Source organism: Amphibalanus amphitrite, unplaced genomic scaffold (genome assembly GCF_019059575.1).
Source record: "Amphibalanus amphitrite isolate SeventyFive unplaced genomic scaffold, NRLGWU_Aamphi_draft 001866F_arrow, whole genome shotgun sequence".
Taxonomy (NCBI): Eukaryota; Metazoa; Arthropoda; class Thecostraca; order Balanomorpha; family Balanidae; genus Amphibalanus; species Amphibalanus amphitrite.
The window spans coordinates 47,169-69,626 of NW_024883359.1; the positions used below are offsets into that span (position 1 = coordinate 47,169).

General features: G+C 48.7%; 1 protein-coding gene across 3 annotated transcripts; it reads right to left on the bottom strand.

Annotated features, from left to right (window-relative positions):
• Positions 1-478: 478 nt before the first annotated feature.
• On the bottom strand, positions 479-22,418 carry LOC122375545 (transmembrane ascorbate-dependent reductase CYB561-like). Of its 3 annotated transcripts, none has more exons than XM_043355009.1 (6): positions 22,264-22,417; positions 20,010-20,079; positions 18,068-18,205; positions 3,121-3,329; positions 2,625-2,779; positions 479-1,691 (listed from the first exon to the last, which is right to left on the bottom strand). In XM_043355009.1, the coding sequence occupies exons 1-6, from the start codon at positions 22,315-22,317 to the stop codon at positions 1,508-1,510; spliced, it is 810 nt and encodes a 269-aa protein (XP_043210944.1). In that variant the 5' UTR covers positions 22,318-22,417; the 3' UTR covers positions 479-1,507. The 3 variants fall into 3 exon arrangements, with proteins under 3 accessions (XP_043210944.1, XP_043210946.1, XP_043210947.1); XM_043355011.1 differs by lacking the exon at positions 22,264-22,417 and adding an exon at positions 20,587-20,756; XM_043355012.1 differs by lacking the exon at positions 18,068-18,205 and having other exon boundaries at positions 22,264-22,418.
• Positions 22,419-22,458: the final 40 nt, after the last annotated feature.

Genomic DNA, 22,458 nt, shown 5'->3' on the forward strand with positions numbered 1-22,458 from the left:
CCCGGTAGGAGGACGCAGAGACAACCAGCGCACAGCACAGGGGCGATTCAGACAGTGCTTCAGTTACCGATGAAATGACTCAGACAAGGTTCAGTGCGGCCAAGGTTCAGCGCATCCAATAGTCTTTGCAGTTAAAGTGCAAATTAACGACAAAGCGTCTCTCGGAAACATAAATACCGGGATACACGTTCCAACGCAGGCCGCCTCGCGAGCCACGGCAGCTGTTCGAGTAGCCACGTGACCGGCCAACAGCGCCACGCCGCCGCGGACAGCACCACGCCGCCGCCGCCGCGGACAGCAGCTGCCGCAGCTCGGCGGCTGGTAGGTGCGGCACGGTACGGTACGGTACAGTTGCACAGCACGATCGGTACCCCGCAGAACGGTACAGCTATCATATCGCGGAGGCTAAAGAGCGAGGGTCAAATGGGAAGCATCTGCATATTCTGCTAGTCTGACTACATCGGTTATACTACATATACGTAGTATGCTGCGAATATACTATGAATGTTCGAGGTTAACGAATACAGACAGATAATTGCTCACGTCCATAATTTTGCATGAAACAACTAAGCTAGGTCATGGACAGATCCACAGACAGCCAATGCGCCTCCCAGATGTTATTTACTTGGTAACGTAACCCCGCTACTCACTCAGCCATTATGCCTGAGATATGCAAAATAACAGCCTCCCCGTAAAAGTTACCAAAACGTAACACAACAACATTGCCACCACTATCGGGAGTGACAAGACGTCGATCACAAATTGCAGTAAAGACGCAGCGGACGAAGCTAAGCACACAGCCAATTTTGATGCGAGACAACAGTCTTTTACAAACGTGTGCGTTTCTTGTAGTACAAATTACCATAGGGATATAGATACATCTCCGCGTATGTTCAAACGTAGATAAAAAAGCATAGTACTGGCTGTCACGCAACAGGTCACAACCCAAAAATAGCGAATATCAGTGATATATATCATTGCACAACACCAATACAACTACGGTCACGACACTAATACATACCCGCGCTGCTGCGGAGGGGCACCAAGAGAGCATGGGGAGCCGGGACAGCATGTTCCAGAGAGCCGGAACAGCACATGTGGACCCACCGCGGTCGTCATTAGACTGAGCCTCGGCCGAAAATCGGGCCGGTCCGCGCTGCCGGGACGTCCGACACCTGCCGCTGCCGGCGCGCGCAGCGCCGCTCTCCTTCTCCAGACACCCCGCGACGGGTACCGGCGCCCCTCCCTGTCCAGTGAGCTCGCCTGACCAGACCGCCACGCAGCCTCGGTCACGCGGGCCCACGGACGACTGTGCCGCCCAGCGGCAGGTGCCTGGCCCGCTCCTTACCGTTCAGCGCCTGTGACGCCCTCCTCCGACCCGACCTGACTTGTGAGCTGTGGGTGTGACTGTCCCGGCCTCCGGAGGCAGCTGTCCGTTCCCCTCCTCTTCCACCCGTCATGGCGTCCTGGCCTCCGTATGCCCTCCAGCTGGGGTCCGGTGCCGGCTCTAGTCGATGACAGTGTCGCGGAGCAGCATCTCGTCCTCGGGCTGCGGCGGCCGCCGGTACCCGCCGTGGGACAGCAGGAACACCACCAGACAGCAGAACACGGCCAGCAGCAGGCCCACGAAGTTGATCAGGTACGCCTCCGGCGGCAGCTTCGAATACGGCTGCTCATTGTTCTTGGGGTTCCTGCGGCGAGCGCGACGCTTCAGAGTACCGTCACAAGGTCCCGGCTCCGGGGGTACAGATGTGAATCGTGGGTGTGTGGGTCGGGGGGCAGGGTGGTGTACTGTGGGTCTCGACTCCGGGGGGGAAGGGTGGTGTACTGTGGGTGTGTGGGTCTCGACTCCGGGGGGCAGGGCGGTGTACTGTGGGTCTCGACTCCGGTTGCAGGGTGGAGTACTGTGGGTCTCGACTCCGGGGACAGGGTGGTGTACTGTGGGTCTCGACTCCGGGGCAGGGTGGTGTACTGTGGGTGTGTGGGTCTCGACTCCCACCGAGAGGTGCAGTAAGCAGTTCCGTCTTGGTACGGAAGCATATGACCTAGACAGAGAGCTGAAACCGTACAGCTTTTAGGTATAGCAATCGCATGCAACACCATCAGCCTGGATCAAATACGGTATGGGCTGAAAATGCTTGCAGCACTGCAGGGGCAAGAGTGAGCATTTGTGAGGGGCGACAACTTTTGAACCTGATTTAAGCCAAGTCCTCCCCGTGGCCTAGTGGATCAGGCTAACTCGGGAGCAGCGAGTTCGCGGCCGGGAATCTCCACGTCGTTTGAGACCACGCTACACCCGCCGTCTACCTGCGGCACGATAACCTTTCGATTCAAATTATCACCGGTGAACCGAGCGCGGGGGTGGTCGGGTGGCGGGTCCGTGGTGTCATTCGCAACAAGCACTGATAACCGGGGTACCCGGGCCCACAGCCACCCATTCAACCATTCAAACAGAATTTAAAAAAAAAAGACTAATAAGGCCATAACCCAAACACTATACCGCGTTACGGCACTGAAAGTCAAACAGATGTTTGGGCGGTACTGAAAGGCAGACGGCCTGGGATGAAAGGGACGGCACTGAACGGCAGGCAGAGGTAGTTTCGCTGGCCACCAGCCCCACTCACAGCGCGAAGAATGCCTTCTCCATCAGCCCCATGATGGCGGCGCCGCAAGCAGTGACGAAGATGGCCATGCCGAAGAACTGGTGCCAGGGCAGGTAGCGAGCCCGCAGGGAGCCGCTCAGGCCCGGCGCCAGGAACGAGACGAAGCCGACAATCCACTGCGGGCCACACGGGACGGCTAAGCACGAACGTAGACTGGTAGGCGATACGGGACTCGGTCAGGGTACTGTTTACAGACTAGTAATGACATGGATTCGGGTCAGAAGGCCAAGTAGGTAAATAAATCTAGACTAGCACGGGACCGAGTCAGAGCACTAAGCATTGAAAAGCGGGCGACAGGGTATCAGCTCCCTGACAGATGATCAGCCTGGCCGCACGCACACGAACATCACCGGCCCGCGTTCTCTGAGCAGCTATTCCTGGTCCCCGTACGTGACGGCACCCGGCGGCAATATCGTCAGCCCGGTGCCGCTCCCTGGCCGCCCACCCGTCAACTGACCTGCATGGCGAACAGGAGCACAGCGCAGAGGCCGACCCACGAGTGCAGCGAGTAGAGGTTGGGGATCGGCGGCGAGGCCAGGTCGTGCGAGTCGAACACCGCCTTCAGGCCGATCAGCACCAGCAGCAGCGACGTCAGGTTCAGCAGCGCGTGCGCCAGCTTCAGCTTACGCTTCCGCTCACTGCGGAACACGCGGTACAGCAGCGCGGCTGCAGGCGCGGACGCACACTGTCAGCGACACCTAGCACCAGAGCCAATCACAAAGGCACAAATTTGTGGTTACTGGTTACATAGCAAATATGCTACCTTCCGTTGAGCCCTTGTCAGGATATTAGAATAAAAACTCTCCCAGTCGCCACGGTGGCGAAAAACTTATTTATTTTTAGGCAACATTTACGACAAAATAATACGAGCCGGGCCTGAGCGGCTTTCGTACATTGATTCTTCCGACATAGTACCTATGCCTAGTTACCTGGTGTTTTTGACGATACTCTGTTATGAAAGGACCGTTTAAGTGTTTGTAGTGAGGGGTGACGAGGCAGGCTGGCTTAAGTTATATTTTTTTTCGAACATTGCTGTTCTAAAATAAAATTAGCACATTGGGGTAACCCCGGGCGAATGGCCGAGCTTACCCCTAACCGAGAGCAATGCCACTAAACCACTGTTTTCCATGAAATAATAGGTACTGAGTAGGTTTGGTTTAGACCTCGCCCAAAGATAAACCTCGAAAATAAGCATGTTATCATAGACAAAGCCTCTTCAGCTTGTCGCTCTATTCCAGTGCCCATAGCTATCAGTTATGGATGAAGGATGATTGCTTGTCTGGTTTTTGCTGTAAAAATATGGGAGATATCCGCTCCATTTTAACGGTTTTGGGTTACACTATCAGTTTATATCAATATGTGACTAAGTTTATGTTTGTAGGTATGCTACAAGAACGGCCATGTAACTTTAGGTCAACTAGGATGAAACTACGTTTTTGCAGATAACCTGACAAACAATGAAGTTGTCTAAGATGTCCAGAGCTAAACAGTACCTTAACCCGCGCCCCACTGGAGGGGGGGGGGCTATTTGTAGCCCCCCTCCCGTTTTTCTGCAATAACTTCCAAACCGCTTGACGTATCGACGCCAAACTTTCAGTACCTTCGGCTGCATCAATTTGACACCTTGTGACAAAATTTCAACTCGAGGTCAATGAAATTAGGTTTCGCTCAACAGTTTTTCCGGGGCTATCAGACGCCGTTTGAATTTTGACGATCGGCCCAGTGGTTTCGGAGTTGGGGGGGGGGGGCTATGAATAGCCCCCCCCCCCCAGTAGGGCGTGTTATACGCAGACCCCAGTGGGGCGCGGGTTAATATTTCACTTTCCGTCAATATTTGGAAGACACATAATGGTTTCATCAACTCGTTGTAAAGCGCTGAAGAGGTGGCCGGCGCTAACCCTATGCCGGGCTTACCCCTGAGAAATCAATACTTTTTTAAAACTTGAATTTCGCAACTTTATACTATTTCCACAAAGCCGAGTTTTTGGGAAAACACGGTCAATTAACCCTCGCCCGCACATGCCATTTTCCCATCCTAGAACGCACATGGGGGGTCCCCCCCGCGCCATTTCGTTCCTGTTGGAGATAGAGCTTAGCGGTAAAGACCAAAAAGATTCTTTGGGAAGAGATGAATCCAATGATACCCAGTTTTACCTTCTCAGGTCTGAGGTCAGTCATTGACCTTCCAGGTCAGGTCAAACTAAAAAATGTTGCTGTTTTGGGTCACCGTTGGATATCAAGTGCACTGCTTATCATATACCGATGATGATGCCGTTTTCTGGTGCCAAGCCAGCTAGAACCTCTTTGTCACACTACCCGACCAGGTTTTTGCTGCTGAGGTCATTTCAGGTCAAGTTAGGTCAAGGTCAATGATATGTGTTTGTATGTCTGTGTGTGTCTGTGTGTATACTGATGTGTGCACCGATTGTTTATGTGTCCATATTACATGAAATCATGATCTGAGAGGCTTTTACAAAAAAAAAATGCAGTCAAAAAACTTCACAAAAAGTAAATTCAGCTCGCCTAAAACGCAATTATCTTAGATGACCTAGGTTGACCTTGACCCTGACCTTGACATCTGTATATCGTCGAACAACATGTTCCATGATAGGTGGGAGGTAAGACTGGCAAAAAAGGCCGAAATCAAGGTGTCAAAAGCTCACAAGGCCCAAAGCTAACGCAAGATGTTGAGAATTGGCCATTTGGGTCATGACATGACCTGAAAAACAAGGTTATATCTCCGAAACCAAAAATTACAGAAGCTTGAAATTTTCAGTGGACATCAAGAAAGAATAGAGGAGCATCTATACGAAAAATCAGCCTTCTAGCTCTAAAAATGCTGAGTGCAGAGCAGAAAGACTACCTGGGGCGGGGGTGGCAACCCCCCCCCCCCATGTGCGGGCGAGGGTTAACTCATCTAGCTAACAGGATATCAACATCGTATACAGCACGCAAGGTATGTAATAAAAATGAAAAAGAGCTTACTATGCCGGGCTTCCCCCGGCTTCCCCTAGGGCGCGTTATACGCAGACCCCAGTGCAGTGGGGCGCCGGTTAACCCGCGCCGTTGGGGTCTGGTGGGTTCCACGTCCTGTTGGGGGGGGGGGGCAAAGGGCCCCGTCGTATCTCCAGAACCAATAGCCGGAGCGGAAAAAATCAAACGGCATTCGAAAGAGCTCATCGAGATGCACAAGATAGGATATCGATGACTTTGATATTTGACCTTTGACGTCACAGGGAGGTCAAACAAAGTCAAATCAGTCCAATTTACAATGACAAGAAGTCGGTCATAAAAATAAAATTTAAGTTTTCAAATGAGTCCGGATATGATGTAGGTATATGAAAGATCTGGCATGTGGATCGTCACCTGAGTGGATGATGACCTGTGATGTCACAACAGAGGTCACCTCGACCAATCAGAAAACACTTTCGTGAATGGTAAGGAAATGCATGTTAAATTATGAATATTCGAGTCGTTATGAAAACATGTCATATATATACAGCCACAGAAACCTCCTTGGCCATTTTTCTTGGGCCTATGACGTCACAGGAAGGTTAAATAAGGTCAAATTGTACCTACCTGTTTACAACAATAAACAATTTTTTACGTAAGTGACTTTACTCACGCAAAGGATCATATTCAGTCAGGAAGAGGTTGAAAAGTATAATAAATATTACTCCTGACTGATTTCAAGGACAAATACCGAAAATATTGTGACGTCAAAAGAGCAGTCTCTACCTTTTCAGTCATTCAAATGGCTATATCTCTGTCAGTTTTAGATATTTTGTTAATTTTTGGCATGTGTATTTGTAAGGCCCGTAAGTGGTTCTCTGACATATATTCCGGTTTTGAGGACTTCCCCAAATTTCAAAAATATGTCAAGAAATCTAAATTTTGACTAAGAAAATCCCTAGATCTAGGGATTTTTACACTTTGGAAATTTCCAGATAGCCATTTTGTTTGCCATGTTTTTTATACCTGCGGTTCATTTTTTGAGTCGCTAAGTTGAAACTGATCTTCTACGATTTTTCTCCGTGAACAACTTTTTCGACGAACAATCGCCGAACATGACCTCAGTTTGACATCTATAGCTCGTGAGCTGAGATGACCTGGGACCTAATTTTTTCAGGAGTTGTGTAAAATTAATGTCCGGAGAGGTACTGAAAGTTTCAAGTCAAAATTCGCAGCCGTTTCTGAGTTATCTGCGAAAAACCACAGGGCGGCCGGCCTTTGGGCCCCTTAACGGGTCGGGGTTAATTGTGAAAAACCCAAAATATTGATAATTTTTACTTTCACCTGACCTCTGACGTCATCGTTGACCTCGAGGTCAATGAAATTTGGTTTCGCTCGACAGCAAAGTTTTCAGGGCTATCAGCCGCCGTTCGAATTTCGACAACCGGCCCAGTAGTTTCGGAGATAGGAGGGGGTGGGCTCAGGGCTGTAGATTGTAGAACCTCCCCCTCATCCGCGTTATGGAAAATACCCCAGTCACACGCGGGTTAAGTGTTGCCCAGCAGACCGTGGAGCCAAATATATCGCCCAGGGGGACGTACCGTGGCCTGCCCAGCCCCCCCCCCCCGCGGCCTCGTCAGGCGCAGCTGGCATCGATCGGCGCGCCCACCGATACGGGCCCGGTCGGCAGCCGACCAGCTGTCGGCCGCCTCGCCGCCAGTCAGTCGAGTCGCGGTCCGACGGCCACCAGACTCCCAACTCCCGGCCCGCCTCGATAGTGAACTGGCACCGCACAGTTCCTACATGACGATACAGTGCATGTAAAAAAAAGACAGCCGGGGCATGCATACAGTTCTGACTACAGCACTGCAGATGGCCGCGTGCTGTGTGAGCACGAGCGTCACCGCGCACCGTCGGGCGTCCGCGCAAACTTCGCACAGACGGGGGGGGGGGGAGCGGGTACCTGCACCAGGGTTGTGCTTGACTCATGAGTCGAGTCAGAAATTTGACTCAACTCTGACTCAAATGAGTCAGATTTGAGTCGAGTCGGATAAAATGTTGAGCTGTTGAGTTGAGTCAGAGTTGAGTCGGACAAAAATATTAAAGCGTTGAGTTGAGTCAGAGTTGAGTCATTAAAATAACTTTTGACATTTAGTTGAGTCAAAAACATTTAGGAATATGAGTCAGCTGACATATCTTTCTAGAAACAATCTACAAAAGCTTTTCATTCTCCCCCTGCTTAACAACTTAGGCTTGGCCTTGCTGCAGGATTTTTTTCACCCCCCCCCCCCGCTCAACAACTTTTTTATCTGAGTCAATTTTGAGTCAACTCACTTGACTCAACAAAAAATTTGAGTCAAGTTTGAGTCAACTCATATTTTCATTGAGCCGCTTGAGTCATGAGTTGAGTCAAGGGAAGAAATCAGCTCCTTGTTTGAGTCAGAGTTGAGTCAGGGCTTTCTGAAGTTGAATGATGAGTCGAGTCGGCAAATTTTTTTGAGTCGAGCACAACCCTGACCTGCCCCCCGTGACATCTCTAAAACGGGGCCCGGACACCTGGTGAATATGTCCGGAGGGCTGCTCGGCGGGCTGCTGGCGGGGCCGTCGTGATCTGTTGCCAGGTGGTTTTATTTTGCACTATTTCGTGTTAATATTTCATTTTTTGTGCGTTTATTTGTGTTTATGTTTTGTAGGAAAGGCGCTTTGATTTAAGCATTTTGCTTTTGCGCCGATCCGCGATTATTTTCTCCGATGTTTCTTGTTCTTGGTTACCAAAATATACTGAACTGAACTGAACTGAATGAAACAAGCTAGCAAGCTAGCGCATCGCCCTTCGAAAAGGGCCGGCGCAGTCGGTGCCACCACAGAGGGGTGGCCACCGTTCGAGGCACACTAGGATCGCTTCTGGCGACGCCGGCAGCGACAGTGCCTCTCTTCGACAGAGCCTCACCTTCATGGAGCATGTGAAGGCGATCAAGGCCAAGATGCTCCAAAGGAACAACGTCCTCCGGGCTATCAGCGGCACGACGTGGGGCTGCTCACCGTCTGATCTGCGCAGCACCTATCTCGCCTTCTCCCGTGCCTGCGCCGACTACGCCGCCGGTGCTTGGATGCCCGGCCTCAGCGAGTCTGGCCTGAGGGAGCTGGAAACGGTGCAAAGACAGGCGTGCAGGACAATCACCGGATGTGTCAGATCCACACCAGTGGACGCCCTGGCCAGAGAGGCAGATCTCCTGCCTTTCTCGGCGCGGCGGAGGCAGTTGGCGGCTGTGGCGGTGGAGCGTCACTCCCGGGACCTAACAGACGACCCTGTGCAGCGGATCCTCCTCCCTGAGAACCGCCCCCGGCAACGTCTGCGCTATGATAGAGGATGGGCACGGACGGGCCAAGAGCTATCCAAAGACGCCGGCCTAGACGACTTCCTACGCGAACCGTTCCTGGTGGTTGCCAACATCCCAGCCACGACTACCACGATGTCGTCGGCCCGGGCAGGATCAAGCTGGCAGACAGGCTCGGCCTGTCCAGGAGAGAGGGCACCGCTCTGGTGCGCCTCCGGACCGGCCACTCTCCGGCCCTGCAAGCGTACCGTCACTTCATCGGGGTGGGGGAGGACGATGGATGCCCGACCTGCGGCGGCGGAGACAGGGAGGACGTGGAACATTTCCTGACATCGTGCCCCGCGACGGCCCGCGTCCGGCACGACGTTTTTGGGAGAGAGGACCCGACGCTGCGGGAGGTCTTCGCTGACCCGTGCCGGGTCATCGAGTTCCTGCGGCGCCTGGGCCGACTATAGAGCGCCCACGGCACTAGACACTCTGGCGGGGTGCTGGTTTTCCCGGCCCTACCCACCGTCTGCGCCCGCCGGAACCCGTCTGGGGGCCTGCTGCCCTCCCGGTGCGGACGTCGCAAGTGTCGCCCCCGAGGGGGGCTGGGGCCCTCCCGGACCCCATGTGGGCCCCACCGGGCCCGACGGCCGGAACGTCAACAACAACAGTGACTCTCCGCTCTATCACGCCGACCGAACGCTGCCATCTGACCATGGACACGACCGAGGTCAGGGTCGACAAACTAGTGCGAATGGTCGACGTAAACGTACCGCGTGGACATTGGCCGGTGGAACGAGCAGAGTGTATGACCCTGGCCCGTGGGCGGTCGAATTCGGGCCGTGGACGTGACGGCTGTCACGGACCGATACAGGCGGTCTGTCAACCACCTCTGCCCTTTCAGTAATGGACTCGTGAGATGATGTGTGCACGTATGGGACGGCTGAAGTAAGTTGTTTACGACCATGGTGTGCCACCGGCGAGCAGTCTCGAGATTTGGACGTTTATTGGTGTTGCTTGCGTTCGTCATTCGCCGGTTTAACGTGTGTGTGTGCGTGTGAGAATGAGCCGCTCGTTCTGTCTGCTGCCAATGGTCATTTGTGTTCGGTGTTTAGCCATTCGCTTACAACTGTGAGCCATGTGACGATGCTACGCGTTCACACTGACAGTGTCCCTCCCGGCCCATTTGACCAGTCGGTCTACTGATGAGCTAGTAATTTACGACCTTAGAGCGCGCAGTGTTTGATCGGTAATATTATGTGTGTAATGTCTGTTGAACGTTGTTTACCAATAATAGCCATTTTATGAAAAGCGTTTTTCTGCAATAGCTTTTTACTCGAGAAAGTCATGGCATTTCTTTTGCCAGCCAGGGCCCAGTTTTTTATCAAGACGCGTCGAATTCACTATAGTTTACCCTTGAAAAGTCATTTTGAAATTTGACCTAGGGTCAAGGTCATGACCTGACCGGAAAGGGTCATGTTGCATGTCAGTCGATCCATTCAGTCGACCTGAACACAACCTATGTCTTATCATCGCTCTAGCATGCGCCTACCAGAAGTTATTAGCGAAAAACTGTTAGGCCCCCTTTTGTGACCTGAGATGACCTAAGGGATATACCTAAGGGAGGGTCACGGGTGTCATTTTCCAGTTCAGTGTGTCATGCTGAATTGTTAATAGGTGTTTGAAAGTGTTCAGAATGGTGTCCGTCCAGAAAAAAGCATTTTAATATATTTCCATCGATACTGATGTTAGATGTCGGACTTTCGTCCCCGTCTTGAGTTGAGATGTTCGTTTGTCTGGCCGCTATGTCTGCCTCGAGTGGTGGAGTAGTTACAACTGTCGCCTATCACCGGGGCAACCCGAGACCATTTCCCGCTGACCACATGAGCTTTCGATAAGGTATGACGCATATGGCGCAACGCCAGCAGCACCCAGGGTCTTTCTAAGGACCAAAGAACAACTGACGACGGCCGGATAAGCAACTGGCCGAAACGTTGTGAAACTAACATCTCAACGCAAGACGGGGACGAAAGTCCGACAACTACATCAGTGACACTAATGCCTTGTCTCAAGCATTCCGAAGAATTACCCTTGGACTTATAATGGGGAGGTGGCAAAATTGACCTGACCCTAGGTCACCGGTATCGAAGTTTCGAGATATACATTTTATACAACTGTTGGCCTTATCAATCAGTGAAATTTTCCAAGAAATCAGGCACTCGGTGTAGGTAACATTTCCCTGTTACCTACAGGGAAATGTTGACAGACATTTCCCTGTTCTTTAGGAACACCTTGGCAACTAAAATACCTACAGCCAAAAATACATAATTTGGTCTACGGGCAAACTTTTGGCATTTGCCCACCCAGTGAAAATTCGTTATCCGAGGCCCTGCATTGAAAAGGTAAGACTTTGAATGCTATAAACCAAAAGGGTTCAATATTCACTTTTTCGTGGAAATGAGCCAAAAATTTGGCATCCTCCGTAGTTTTAAAGGGACACTCCCACCTTAACATTAGTTTTGAGTTGAGATAGCCAAATTGGTGGCCATGGCCTGCAAATACCGGTTTGGGCACTCACAACATCGAAAAATACTTTAATTCGAAGACATGGAATTTCAAACTTGCAGTTTTCGGATTCTAAGGGGCTAATGCATTGGAATGCCCCCTTAGAATTTGTGACGTCAGCAGAGATCTAACGATTTTTAAATCTTAGACTAAAGCCATCGTTAACACGTGGTGGTATACGCTGCTTTGCGCGCAACGTCTGCCGCACTTTAAGGCTGCCAAATTATTGCTTCCAAATAAAGTCGCTAGTAACAGGGGAGATCCCAAAAAGTAAACAAAAGTAAAAGCCTAATATCTTGAAAACCAGTGAATATTTTTCGGTGAAATTTGGTAGATATTCGTTTTCGCTCTTTCTGAACCAAGGGACATCACTTTCATGCCAATTCATTAACTTTTTTGAAGGTGGGAGGGTCCCTTTAATACACCTATGCATATCACTATTGGGTGTTTGATCTTCTCCGCCTGGCAGCAGCAGAGGAATCTAAGGGATTCGGGACATGGCGGCTAGTACCGACCGTTCTCGGTGTCTTACGTAACGAAGCTGCTGAGTGACCAACGACCAATGAAGTTGGCTCTGGTTACATAACTGGTTTGTTTGTAGTTTTGCATAAGGCTTCTATCAGTGCAAGCAGCAAAGCCATTATCAGTGCTGCCTTTCTGAAGCGGATGATGAGCCATGCCGACTAGTCAGAACGGTGCGCACGCACTGAACATTGAGCAAGGGTATGGTCCCCTGCAAAGCATATGGTATCTGACGGCAGCACACTGCACAGCCCGCGACTGGATCCCCATCCCCTCCACGGCCGGCGTCGTCGCCGCAGACCCCCACCCCACATCTGGACGCTGATACCGCGGGGAGGGAGACCAAAACACTATCAGCTATCAGCATGGGACGCTTTGACCTCACAACAATGGACCTTGCAACAGCTATATTTGAGTTGCCGGTAAGCTTAGGTTGAAAATGGCAAGGTAAGGAAATTGACTAAGCAGACAGAGCAGTCACCGGTCCCGTATCTCAGTTGGAACAGCATTACGTCACTGACCTTTGCTGCTATATTGCCAAGGCTGCCGTTTGCGCTTGGTCTACCCAGGGGCTTACGGTTCTATGCTGCCAAATAGAGACGGCTCAGGAGGTAGATGACGTCATAGGGCATCAAGGTTTTGTCGATTTTAAAGACATTGCTGTGCAGCAAAATCTTTTTAAGGCTCTAAGGGAGCCCAAAGGTTAACCTGCGCCCCGTAGAGCTATCGGCGGACCCTACCAACCGTAGCGGGGGGGGGGGGCGTTTCGCCCCCCCCTTCCGATTTTCAAAATTCAAATGACTTTCGATAGCCCCACCGGGGATATACCTTGTGACCAAATTTCACTGACCTCGATCTAATCGATGACGTCACAGGTCAAGTCAAAGGTCGGATTTTCACCGTTCACAGGCATTTCAAGAAATGTGTTGTGAAATCGAGTGAATTGGTAAGTTATTGAAAATAATCGATGGTAGGTAAATTGTTCCTCAAACACATACTTTGCTATCTGAGGTCACTGATAGCAGGTCAGGTCACAGAGGTCAGGTCACTGGGGGTCACAATACTAAAATGTCGTGTGATACATGTTTCATGGCCCATTTTACAAAGCAAATGCGATTATGTGAGTCAGACAGCCTTTGGAGCCAGTTTAGGCTACGTTCTGGTCAAGGTCAGGTCAAATTAGGTCAAATACAGTTCAAATTTTTTTTTGCAAAAAACGGGTATCGATTCGATGCAGCTCGTCACGGTGACGGGGCGTCTAATGGTGGTCTTTGTTTTGCGCTACGTGGTCTAGAATTGACAAAAATCGAGTTTGAAAATTCGACGTCATTATTTTGAACAGTTTTTTCGCTATAACTTCGCCAAAAAAAAGAGAGATCAATCTGAAATTTGGTATGTAGATAGAAGACGGTAGGTACTATCATACAGGGTGTCCCATAAGTTCGTTCTCACATTATATTTGCATGAAAAACAGAGTACATTACGGTTTGATATATTTATGACACGTCAATGTGCTCCTCATTTCATGGGCAAACACATGAATACATGCTGCGGCATGCCAACCGGCATGTTTGGCAGCGTAGCAGGCTTCAAGTTAGCTCATACTGACTTGACATTCGCCGTGAGCACCTGGAGGCTGGAACAGCGCTTCGCTTCGACGAGCCACGATTTCAGTATCCCCAACGCATTTTCATGAAATTTGGATCCCATGAAATTCCTGACATGTGATCTTGCGACAGATGCTTTCACACTCTTCTGGCACCGCTTGTGAGCTTTCCTTGACCTGTTCGCCGATGCAGTGTCTCGCTTGAAGATGGGCCTACGACCTCACGGGTGCCATTTTCTCCTCCAAAAATGTTTTCATATTTGCGGTTTGAGTTAACCCGCGCCCCGTAGGGCTATCGGCGGACCCTACCACCCGTAGGGGGGGGGGACCGAAACGGCCCCCCCCCCCCCCTAAGATCTCGGAAATGTACCTGCCGATTTTTAAAATTCAAACGGCGTTCAATAGCCCCACCCGGGAACTACCTTGTGATCAAATTTTATTGACCTAGGTCAAACCAATGACGTCACAGGTCAGGTCAAAGGTCGGATTTTCACCGTTCACAGGCATTTCAAGAAATGTGTTGTAAAATCGAATAAATTGGTAAGTTATTGAAAACCATCGATGGTACATTGTTCGTCAAACTCATACTTCGCTATCTGAGGTCACTGATACCAGGTCAGGTCACAGAGGTCAGGTCACTGGGGGTCACCTGGGGGTCACAATATAAAAGTGTCGTGTGATACATGTTTTATGGTCCATTTTACATGACAAATGCTATTATGTGGGTCAGGCAGCCTTTGGGGCCAGCTTAGGTCACGTTTTGGTGACGGTCAGGTCAAGGTCAGGTCGAATTAGGTCAAATTTCAAAGTTGATATTTTGCATAAAATGGGTATCCATTCGATGCAGCTCGTCACGGGGAGTCTAATGGTGGTCTTTGTTTTGCTCTACGTGGTCTAGAATTGCCAAAAATTGAGTTTGAAAATTTGACGTCATCATTTTTGAACAGTTTTTTCGCTATAACTTGGCCAAAAAACAGGATATTGATCTGAAATTTGGTATGTAGATAGAAGACGGTAGGTACAAACACATATATTCCGTTTTTTTTCGAAACTCAAAAAACTTTTTGGATTTTTTGGCAAATATATCCGAAAAATTGCTTTTTTATTTTTGGGGTCAAAACTAAAAAATTTCAAAAATCCGAGATGGCAGTTTTGTAGCCCTGTTAATTCTACACCTTTTATGTCTTGATCATTTTTCTGTATCTTCAAAGCTGTAGGCCTGACAGCTCTTCTCGCGAAAGTCTTTTTTCGGTCGAAAATGGCAGAACATGACGTCACTCTGACGTCATTTGTGGCCAACCTATCATAGCCTCGGGAAAAATGTTTGGTCACAATGTGTAAAATTGATGCCCGGAGGGGTCCTGAAAGTTTGGTGGCGATACCCCAAGCCGTTTAGGAGATATCGACGGAAAAGGACAGGGGGGGCCGTTTCGGCCCCCCTCGTAGGGGCCGAAACCCGCCCCCTACGGGGCGGGTTTCGGGTTTCTAGCTTAACCCGCCCCCTACGGGACGCGGGTTAAGCTAGAGCGCTGAGATTCCATCAAGATCTTCTTGGAGAAATATTCTGCATCCCATAACTGTTTCTGGAGTACCAACCGCATCCTGGTCAGCGTCTGGGCGTCTATGTATAACCCCACAATACCGTGACCCTGACCTTTTGCATAGGAAGTGGGACAAAACGGAGGCTTTCTCTTTCGCCTTTATGGGACCGTTTTAGGGTTTGAAGGAGTGTGTCATCTCGAACATGGACTAGGTAGTTCAGATGACCACATTGATGTCATCGGCCCTACAGATTTTTAGCCTCAGGCATAACAAAACACATGCTTGGCCATTTTAACCCTCGCCCGTATAGGGGGTGGGGGTCGAACGGACCCCCCCCCCCCCCCATGGTTTTTCGCGAATAACTCGCGTAAAAAGCGGCCGATCGCGACGAAACTTTCAGTACCCTCGCGTTAATCAATTTTACACCTACCCTGAAAATTTCATGACCCTGACCCCAATGACCTTTGACCTGTGACCTACTTTTCGAGACCATGTTTGGCCGGAATCGCGATTCGACGTATGTCGGCTCGCATTAGCCGCGCGTTTGCAGTCTTTTCGTGGTTTCAAGCGTTCAAACATGTGATATGATGTTGCCCCCATGCATTAGGGTGGGTGTCAAGGTCACCTGAAGGTCAGGTCAGGTCATTGACCTTTGGTGACCTCGGTTCACTTTTTGAGTTTTACATGTTTCTAGGCCAGTTTTTGGAGCTGAATTCGAATTTAGCAACCATATGAACATTTACGAAGTAGTTTTGGTGCCTTCGTAACATGTTACGAAGCTGTCAGAGGCGGTTGACACCTACTAGGAATACCCGGCAAGACCCCTACTGGTTGACCTGACCTGACCTGACCCGACCTGGACTAAATGCATAAAGACATCATCTGTGATCAAAACTAACATGATATTCGTGATCAGCGCCCCGAAAAACCCCATAGCAGCCACACTTTACGACGTTCGAACAGGTCCCGATTTTCCGACTTTCGGGTCATTGACCTGACCTGCAAGGTCAACCAATGACCTAGGACCTTAAAATTAGGCATCATCGGCTTCCTCTCGTCACGGGCAACACGCTCGTTTTTTCCGCGAAGCTCTAGCTCGATTAGGGGCGAAACGGCAAGGGGGGTCCAACGGACCCCCCCCCCCCTTATACGTTCGCGGCTGGAAAAACACCAATACGGGCGAGGGTTAAGACATTTTCGACTGTTTTGAGTCTTCTGGTAAGTCTTGCGCTTAATAAGTTATGTACCCCGAAAAAATATTCTTCGACAGCTGATAATCCATTCTGAAAAAAAAAAAAAATCTTACCAAATTTCAAACATTTTTACCTTTTTGATTGCCACTTTGACGCCAGACAGTTTTGGCCACGTCGCTCACAACATCGAAAAATGCTTTAATTCGGAGATATGGAATTTCAAACTTGCAGTTCTCGGATTCTAAGGGGCTAATGCATTGCAATGCCCCCTTAGAATTTGTGACGTCAGCGGAGATCTAACGATTTTTAAATCTTTTACTAAAACGTTTGGTAGCACGCGGTGGTATATGCTGCTTTGCGCGCAACAAATGCCGCACTTTCAAATCAAGTCGCTAGGAACAGCGGAGATCCCAAAAAGTAAACAAAAGTAAAAGTCTAATATCTTGAAAACCGGTGAATATTTTTCGATGAAATTTGGTAGATATTCCTTTTCGCTCTTTCTGAACCGAGCGACATCACTTTCATGCCAATTCATTAACTTTTTTGAAGGTGGGAGGGCCCCTTTAAGCAAGAGAGCCTTTCAACGTAAAATTTAGGTGAGAACGAACTTATGGGACACCCTGTATATATTCCGCTTTCATCGAAATTAAAAAAAAAAGAATTTTTGGCTAATATATTCCAATAATAACCTTTTTGATTTTGGGGGGTTTAAATCCAAGAATGTCAAAAATCCGAGATAGCAGTTTTGTAGCCCTGTCAATTCTACACCTTTTATGTCTGGATTATTTTTCTGTAGCTTCAAGGCTGTAGGCCTGACAGCTCTTCTTGCGAAACCTTTTTTTTTTGGTCGAAAATGGCAGAACATAACGTCATTCTGACGTCATTTGTGGCCAGCCTATCATAGCCTCTGGAAAAAAGGTCACAATGTCTAAAATCGATGCCCGGAGGGGTTCTGAAAGTTTGGTGGCGATATCTGCAGCCGTTTAGGAGATATCCACGGAAAAGGACAGGGGGCGTTTCGTCCCCCCCCCCCCCTTACGGGGCGCGGGTTAATATGAAACTGCCTTACATGCTAAAATCCTCAAAGATAAATATTCGCGAAGACTGACAGGCACCCGCTAACGTCATCTTTTCAAGGTCACCGATGTAAACAAACGACCAACTGTGCTACCTCTTATATAAGATCTTGGGTCTACCCACAGCACTGGACCCGATGACATGTGGCAGCCACCGGACTCTCGCGAGCGTTGTGTTCACTCTCTCCCAACACGCGAGCTACGTCACCACAGGACGACGTTCGCCAGGCCACCTAGCCCGCGTGCTTACCCCTGAACTCACCAGCAAAGGGCATATCAATCAAGTAATGAAAACTATTTTAGCAATACTAAATAGATCCATTTCAATATGACACTGTTGTGTGTGATCGGATACGATTGGCATACCCATTCATTATTACAACCAAATTGGGTGCCTTGCCTGGATTATGGACACATTTTTTACTATTGGCATTAAGCATTTTTCTAGGGTCGACTCGCAACCATTTCCATTGATCTTACGACAGTCAAGCTACCCTTTTGTACGAGGTGAAATCCACCAATTTTCCGTGGGGGACACCTGTCAAACATGCCCCATGACCGAATGGCCCTCCTTAGCACGCTGTCCGGTGCCGTCTACGGACCCCTCGTCCCACACAGTACTCACAGTTGGCGTACAAGAAGATCAGGCCGGTGACCATCAGCACCGGGTGCCAGTTGAACTCGACGGCCGGGTTGGCCTGCCAGGCGAACCCGCCGCGGAAGTGGCCCACCCACGCCACCGTGAGGATGACGGCCAGCGCGCCTGCGCAGCGGCACGAGCCGTTAGCCAGTAGAAAGTTCACTGTTACGGGTGGACTCAGTTTGCGGCATGCCGTTGGCTCATCCATGATATGATGAATATTGAGACGATCAGGCACTAGACAGTATTATTTCGCTAAAGCTAAAAGGCAGATACACTTAGCACGAACAACTGAAATGAGCTCAAACCAATGTTATAGCATACCTGCTGCGCTATTTTTAATAGTTCATATGCATAGTTCATACGCCACAAAGATAATAGCCAAATGTCATTACCTGATATCACTGTCAGTCACAGAACATGGTAAAAAAAATTCCAGGCAACAAAATATGTGACAGACCTAAGCTAATGATAAAATACCCAGCTATGCTGTGTCCGAACAAGAAAGTTAATTAGGTACTTAATCTAACAGCACCAGTACCTACTAGATCAATACATAAATTGAATGTTACCTACTCCCGCGCCGGGCCGGGGGGGGGGTGTTTGAACACCCCCCCCCCTGCCGTTTTTCACAAATGTCTCAAAAAACGGCGGTGGCACACCTGTTCGTGCATCTTTTCCGCAAATGTTGTGAAAATTTCAGACCAAGGTCGCCTTAGTTCAGGTCACCAGGTCACGCCAAGTGACCTCACCCCAGAAAAAAAAATAAGAATGCTCGTCATAGCTACACCGACTGATCGATTGCCTTGAAACTTTCAGCGATTGATGAGAGCAACATTATCTATAAAATGTTTATCTCGGAATTTTGATATCGGTGACCTAAGGTCAGGCCAATTATGCGGCCTCTCCATTATAAGTCAATGGGAGAAAATTGAAAAGAGTCTGTTTTGCACGAACGCTATTCTAGACACTCTCAAACATCGAGATGTAGGTAAAATTGACACACTGAACCGGAAAATGGCAACTGTGACCCCTCGTTACGCCCCCGAGGTCATCTCAGGTCACGAACAGAATCTAACAGTTTTTCGCTAATGACTTCTGCTAGAGGCGTGCTAGAGCGCTGAAAACGCCTTAGATGTGTTCGGCTCGACGTTGCGGATCGACTGATATGCAACATGACCTTTTCCGGTCAGGTAATGACCTTGATCTGAGGTCAAGTTTTCAAGTTGACCTTAAGGTCAAATTATAGTTCATTCGACGCGTCTCGACGAGAGTAACACGAGGCTGGCAAAAGTAATGTCATGGCTCTTTGAGTCAAAAGTTATTGCCGAAAAAAACGTTTTTCGTAAAAACGGCTATTTTTGGAGTTATTGCACTCTGGAGGCTAAACCGGTTGACCTGAGGTCAAATCTGACTCTGAGAACATTACTCAAAAAGGTCTGTAAAAGGGCTATCGAATGCGCTTTTCCGCGGCGCTGTAGCTCTATCGGCTCCCGAGATAGCCGTCGGCAGTTTCCAAAATGTTGAAATAGTCAACATTTTACCTTTGGTGACCTCTGGTGACCTGACGTTTGACCTGACCCAATAAATGACCGAAGTGTTTTCAACCTTATTTGGACGTTATTTCGATTGCCGCTTACCGCGTGTCGCTACGTGGCCCAGGAGCCGAGTTAGAAGGGGGGTGTTCAGACCCCCCGCCCCCGGCCCGGCGCGGAATCTCAGAGCACCGGCCCGGCGCGGGCATATTGGACACATTGAATTGACAATAACCCAAAATACATTAGTAAGTAAAGTTAATACATATCTTTTACAAATTTCCAAATCACTCAGCATTGTAATATGTTTGTAATACACGTTTAATTTCATAATGTATTAAGTGCCAGTGATGGCAACAAATAGTGATTTGTTGTCATCATATCATACATACCACATATTTCTGCCAAGGAGAAGGTCAGTGTAAAGCCCCTGAGATCTGAAGCAGTATCCATGCCAAATATCTGAAACAAATTGTTCAGTCAGCAGGTTTACAAAATATATGTACTGGGGTTACATGAGCGATCTATACCAGAACTGTATTACGCTTACAAGTATGAAGTATCTGCTCCTCAAACACGTATTTACAGCACCAGCTGCATGAGACAAATTTGTATTAGTGACATCTAACAGACCTACACCATTTTACACTTAGGGTGTGTTTGATGTCTCCTCAGGCGAAGAACATTCTGTTGTCCAGCCGAGTCGAGCACACTGTGGTAGCTCTTTCACTTATCGAGACCTTTCTATTATTTGAAACATTTCCAATTTTGACATCTCATCTGTTCCAAAAATGGAAACCTTTGTTCCATAAATAGAAATGCTAACATCTTGGTATTATTACAGAAAGATTCCGATCAAGGTCATTATAAAAGCCATACGACATGATACATTTTGACCTCCTGAGCTCATCTGATAATTATTCATGGCGCAACCAAGTGGAATACACGCATGCAAATTGCAATAGTTACCGTCACCAACAGATGCCTTGCGCTCCTCCTGCCACCATCACCCGCGTTGAAAGGATAAACTTCAAGGTTCAGTGAAAAGATGCATTACATACAGATGATATTCAGTTTCGTTATGAAAGTGACATAATAAAAATACTTGTGGCGGAGCAGTGCAGTACCGAAGGCAATACCTTAGGAGAGATTACAATTTACAAGTAATTGTAAGTCAAATATTTTTAGGTTAAGCGGTTGTGTATCTGGCTTCAGGCCGAAGAAAACGGAGGACAAATATGAATGTAGTTACCACGACTCTGGGGGCCGAAAAAAACCAGGTTGCCATAGTCACAGGGCAAATTTGGCATGAGTATGCATCTTTCAAATATCTCATTTTTTGATGACCCCCTGCCTTAGAGGTCGGGTTCAATACTAAAACATAACCTAAGCGCAGCAGCTTGGGCACAATTTTAAGTCGACTAAAACAAGTTCCCAGAAATTTCTGGACAAATGTGGTCCAAAGTGGGTGATACATAAGGCAGACCTATCATTTCAATTTATAAAATTGAAATAGATGTTACACATAAGATAGCATGATAAAATTCATCGTCAGAATACGACGGTATTTGGTTTGACGACCGTGCAGACCTTATCTCCAACCTGCTTTTCACAAATTTGCACTGAGGTTGACATCGATCACAGCCTACGATTCTATTCAGCACATTTGAAATATCATAAAATCAGGGGCTCCGCCACAGGGGGGTACGCGGGGGTCCGGACCCCCTCAATAATTCCCATGGGGGGTACAGTACCCCCCAATATTCCGAATACCTGTAACCTTGTTTTGCGTTAGAATGACTAAATCATTCACAGAATGTGTTGAATAATTTAATTAGAATGTGTTGATGGTCGCAAAGCTAAGGAATTTAAGATCTAGAATTGTAGGGAAACACGAAGATGTTGTGACACACGAAGTGCTCAACAATCGCCGACCTATACTTATGGGAGTGTCATTATTCTACCATTTTGTTATTACTATGAATGCGTTTAAGATTGCTAGGATTAACTTAGCATGCTAGAATTTGGCAATAATTTCGTGAGAGGGGTCCAGCTTGCAGGACACCTCCTAGACACAACATCCGCCCCAAAAGAGCTTCAAATCGATCTGAGAACCCTCTTTCCATGTGAGATCACCCGATAGTGTGTATGTGTGTGTGTGGGGGGGGGGGGGGGGTAAGCCGGTCTTTCGAGCACCATACTAGTCTGAGAGCCTAATGCGCTGTCTGATGGCTAACACCGCCCAATTGGAGCGCTCAACAGCGGCCTCCTTTCCTTAAGAACGTTGATTTAAGAGGCCGCCATGTCGGTGTCATTGAGCTCCGCTTCTCGGTTTTCGACTCCTCTTGCAAACTGAACCTTGTTTTTTCGGTTCATAAAGCAAAATCCTCCCGATAGAATTGTTAAGGTTCCTTTGAACTCTAGAAAAAATGGCAATTTTTCATCGATTTCGGGAGCTGCAGGGGGGTGGGGTCAGGGGTGGGGGTGGGGGATAGGGGTGGGGGTGAATTTGCCCAAAATGCCCACCTTGGATCCGCCAGCGAGGTTTTGTGTTTTTGGTCGGACCCCCCCAATCCCAAAACCGTGGCGGAGCCCCTGCATAAAATGCCCACTTTAGTCTCCATATAGGGCTCAACGACAACTTACATGCGATTCAATCAAAGATTGACGATCAGCAGCCGCCGGCACACTTGCACACATGTAACGGAAGCTGGCACAGATTCAACACGTTCAAGAAGTGCGTCAAGTGATGATCAACGCGATCAGCATGTTTATTAATCCCACCCAGAAATGACGAACAGGGCCTCTGATTGGCCAGTTTTGGCTGACAGACGCAGAATA